General features: G+C 41.1%; 1 protein-coding gene across 13 annotated transcripts in view; it reads left to right on the top strand.

The window, feature by feature from the left end:
- The window catches only part of trip12 (thyroid hormone receptor interactor 12), a 45554-nt gene extending 41631 nt beyond the window's left edge, over positions 1-3923 (top strand). For 10 of the 13 annotated variants that reach the window (XM_032511983.1, XM_032511989.1, XM_032511988.1 and 7 more), the window contains 6 exons: positions 1226-1390; positions 1528-1692; positions 1805-1918; positions 2511-2605; positions 2743-2846; positions 3457-3653. In XM_032511983.1, coding sequence (XP_032367874.1) covers positions 1226-1390; positions 1528-1692; positions 1805-1918; positions 2511-2605; positions 2743-2846; positions 3457-3653 — 840 coding nt within the window. Of the gene's footprint in view, positions 1-1225; positions 1391-1527; positions 1693-1804; positions 1919-2510; positions 2606-2742; positions 2847-3456 lie in introns of all 13 variants that reach the window. The other 3 variants (XM_032511987.1, XM_032511986.1, XM_032511978.1) reach the window with 1 other exon arrangement.
- The last annotated feature ends 244 nt before the right edge of the window (positions 3924-4167 follow it).

Here is a 4167-nt window from a genome sequence, read left to right as displayed (position 1 = left end):
CTCTACCACTGAGCCACAGCCGCCCATAACATACCTTTTTTTTTTATGAGGGTAGTGTATCTCTACCTTATAAGACTATCAAGATACGTGGGCTGCGTAACGGTTCTGGGACGATGCATTTTAATTTGGAGCGATACAATTCTATCTGATAGTTGAAATTTGTTTAATGTAAACACATTCATTTCCTATTATAAATTTAAATAAGTCCATTCCATAAAAGAAGCATTGCCTATGTTTAAATAAACAATTAAAAAAGGGACCAGGTAATAGTAAGTACATATGTGAGCACAATAATACTGTGTTGAGCATTAGCATGCAGCTAGCAGCGATGCCGATGTAACTGAACATCTCAGAACATATAAATGTCAATATAAACTTAACACACCCAAAATAGATCGATTGATCGATCTATTCCCATTAGTTGATTTTTAAGGCTATGTTAAAATGCCATGTAACTCAAAAATGTAACTGCCACATGTGACCTGTTCCTTTCCTCTATGTGTGATGCTTGTTTGTGTTGACTATGCTGTATTTCTATTTAAATTGTAACTGGTGTGCCGTCTTGGCCAGGTCTCCCTTGGAAAAGAGATTTCAATCTCAAGGGACCTCCTGGTTAAATAAAAGTTAAATAGAATTAAAAAAAAAATTATATGTATATACACACGCACACACACCAGTCTAATCTCACGTGTTTATGAGCACACACATGGGTAGATGATCATAAATCGCAGCTAGTACAATTTACGATATCCACGATGTATTCCTCTCAGCCACTTTCATCGCTAACTCCAAAAGCAAAATCTTGCAGTCGGCACGTTTTGTTCTGCAAACCCAAACGCAGGGCTGATTGGTTGATCCCCGCCACCATGAATAATCAAGTCTGTAATCACACAAATGGTGAGGCTTTTGTTTCTGTTGCGCACATACATAAACCAAACGCACACACAATTACGGCTCTTTCAACGCAGACACTTATTTAAATTGACAGCAAGGACTTGACAACAAAGATTTGTTACGTTTAGCCGGTCCATCGGCCGAATCTTTGTCCATTTAGATCATACCACGTGTCCGTTTTATTGATGTAGTTAAATCTGTGATAATAATATTGAATACCTGGTCGGATCAGTGAATCTTTACACCCTTACTTTTTATTTAAATTTGGTACAAAGTGTGTTCTAGTTTTAACTGACTTTCTGAGCCACTCTCCACCTCCTTCTCTTCCCAGCTGGACTTACCCCTGGGGCTGCCATTTTATAAGTGGATGCTACGGCACGAGATGTCCATAAGCTCCCATGACCTGGTGAACATTGACCCCGGTGTGGCAAAGTCCATCCAGCACTTGGAGGATATTATCCGCCAGAAAAAGAGGCTGGAACAGGACAGATCACAGGTGAAGCACAGCACCAGAATCTGATTTAATGCATTGGTGCACGAGTGTGGTCCTGGGGTTCCAGGTTTTATGAAAACATACTGTAATACAATGTATCTCCCCCTGTCTCTATTGTAACGTGTGCTTGTGTGCAACAGACGAGGGAGACCCTACAGCAGGCACTGGAGAGCCTGAACATGAACGGCTGCTCAGTGGAGGACCTGGGTTTGGACTTCACCCTTCCAGGATACCCCAACATTGAGCTGAAAAAGGGCGGCAAAGACTTTGCAGTCACAATCTACAACCTGGAGGAGTACCTCAGGGTATGTGATATTGTTTTTCTTGCAACGCTCACTCTGTTTTATAATTTTGGTCTGTCTTAATGTTATTCATCTTAATCTTGATCTCTTCTGGGTTTTTATCCTGTCCCTCTAGTTGGTGGTGTACTGGACTCTAAATGAAGGGGTGTCCAGACAGTTTGAGTCATTTAGGGAGGGGTTTGAGTCCGTCTTCCCCTTGCATCACCTGCAGTATTTCTACCCAGAGGAGGTAATCACAGTTTTCACAGTTTCTGTTTGTCATTCTTCTCAGTCCATCATGACAATTGCACACTAAGTCAGAAATTTCTGCTTGTGAAAAAATAAATAAGACTCGCGTTTTATTTTTATTTTTTATTTTTTTGCACCTGTAGCCAGCATTTTTAGGTGTTTTGACACTTCAAAGCCACCAAACAGGCAGACATGAAAATCAAGAATGGCAGCTGACAAGTTGATTTGCTTTGTTTTTGTTTGTCTTCTTTTTAATATGTGGCTCCAGTATCTCTAGCAAAGCATCAAACTAAGCCACTGACAACCTGAAGTAAACTTTAAATCGTTTGGGATTATTATCCCGCAGCTCCTTGATAAGGAGGTAGAACACTCCTCTCTGTGTAATCTCAGGACTGGATGGACTAAATATTTTTCTTTTTTTAAGAAGAGAGAGGACATCTGCTCACTTCTTGAAGACTCCATTTTGTAGTTTTGCAATGGATTAATTAATACACATCAGTCTCGGTGTGTGTCTGTGCGTGACAAATTCTTTGGATGACCGACACGAAAAAACTCATACGAAAATATAAATATTATCTTCTCTCCTGCTGTAGCTTGACCAGTTGCTGTGTGGTAGTAAATCAGAGACATGGGACGTAAAGACACTGATGGAATGCTGTCGACCGGACCACGGCTACACACATGACAGGTGAGACCAAACTTTATTTTATTATCATAGTGCACCAATAATTATGGGTCCGGGCTACTTTTCCTGACTCCCTACAGAACACTGACCGGTATAAGTAAAGATAGGTTTGATGTGAATTTTCTCCCATGTTTTTGCAGCCGTGCCGTACGGTTCCTGTTTGAGGTGTTGAGCAGCTTTGATGCCGAGCAGCAAAGACTTTTTCTGCAGTTTGTCACAGGAAGCCCCAGACTACCTGTCGGTGGTGAGTCACGTCTCATACACAAACGCACATGCATCAAAGAAAGTTAGATTGCTAATTGTGCGTTCAATTTAACTCAGAAGCCAGAGCTGGGAATGACTCCACACCCGAGTTGACATGATTCCAATAAAACAAGTCGGATTTTGCTGTGGGGTTAGCTCTATCCAGGTTAGCCATTGTTAGCAATACCAGTTGATTACAGCACATTAGGTCGTTGTTTTGTTAGCGTATAAACAGCGTATCAACATGTCCACAGATAAAGGTTGGATGGGACTGTGTTTTATGAATGGTTTAATGATACACAAATAAGACAGGAGTGCTAAATAAACTGTATATTACTACAGCTTTCACTCCTGTTTATGCATGGAGCAGCCATGTTGGATTTCGGGGTCAGCTTGCTTGGGGTACTGTGAGGCACTCCGACTTTGAACTTGGAAATTCAGACTTCCGAGTACAAATGGAACACACCATAAACATCCATGTTTTAACACACAATTAGATCCCTGACTTAGCATTAGCCAAAACAGATAGATGCGTATATGAATGTATAAAATGTGAAGCCATGTCTCTACTGTATCTGCACCTGACACCTGGTGCTCCTTCTGTGTCTCAGGTTTCCGGAGCCTGAATCCCCCTCTGACGATTGTGAGGAAGACATTTGAGTCAACAGAGAACCCGGATGACTTCCTCCCCTCAGTTATGACCTGTGTCAACTACCTGAAGCTGCCTGACTACTCCAGCATAGAGATAATGCGAGAGAAACTGTTGATTGCGGCCCGCGAGGGCCAGCAGTCTTTCCACCTTTCCTGATCTCTCCACATCTCACATTCAAATGCCTTCTACAGCGACTGATGAAATCATGACTTCCTTCTTAGTTTTTTGTAACCACATACATTAAGGCTACATGTACAGCCTTCTTGTTAGAGAAAGCAGCTTGCAGAAAAATTAAGACTCTAAATATATATTTGCTGCCCCAGTCTCTCAAAAACAAAAATGGTTCCATGACTCACAGAACTTAAAATATAAAAAAGAGAGAAAGTAAAACTTATATCAGTAGTTGAGTAATGTTAAAAAAAAAAAAAAAAATTTAAAAAAAGATAAACATCTGGGTGACATTTTAAATTGCATTGCTATGTGATATTTAAAAAGGGATGTCTCCTCTCCAGAATGGTGGACAACCTTACTGGGTGACGGGGTGGACGGGGAGGGAGGGTCAGGGGTGGGGGGGTTCCATCGAGCAAGCTAGGTTTACTTCAGCTCCAAAGATCATTTGTACAGACAAATTTGCAGACTTTGCTCATTCTACACATTTGATAGAATAGCT

Source organism: Etheostoma spectabile, chromosome 3 (genome assembly GCF_008692095.1).
Source record: "Etheostoma spectabile isolate EspeVRDwgs_2016 chromosome 3, UIUC_Espe_1.0, whole genome shotgun sequence".
Taxonomy (NCBI): domain Eukaryota; kingdom Metazoa; phylum Chordata; class Actinopteri; order Perciformes; family Percidae; genus Etheostoma; species Etheostoma spectabile.
This window is presented reverse-complemented; position numbering and strand designations above follow the sequence as displayed.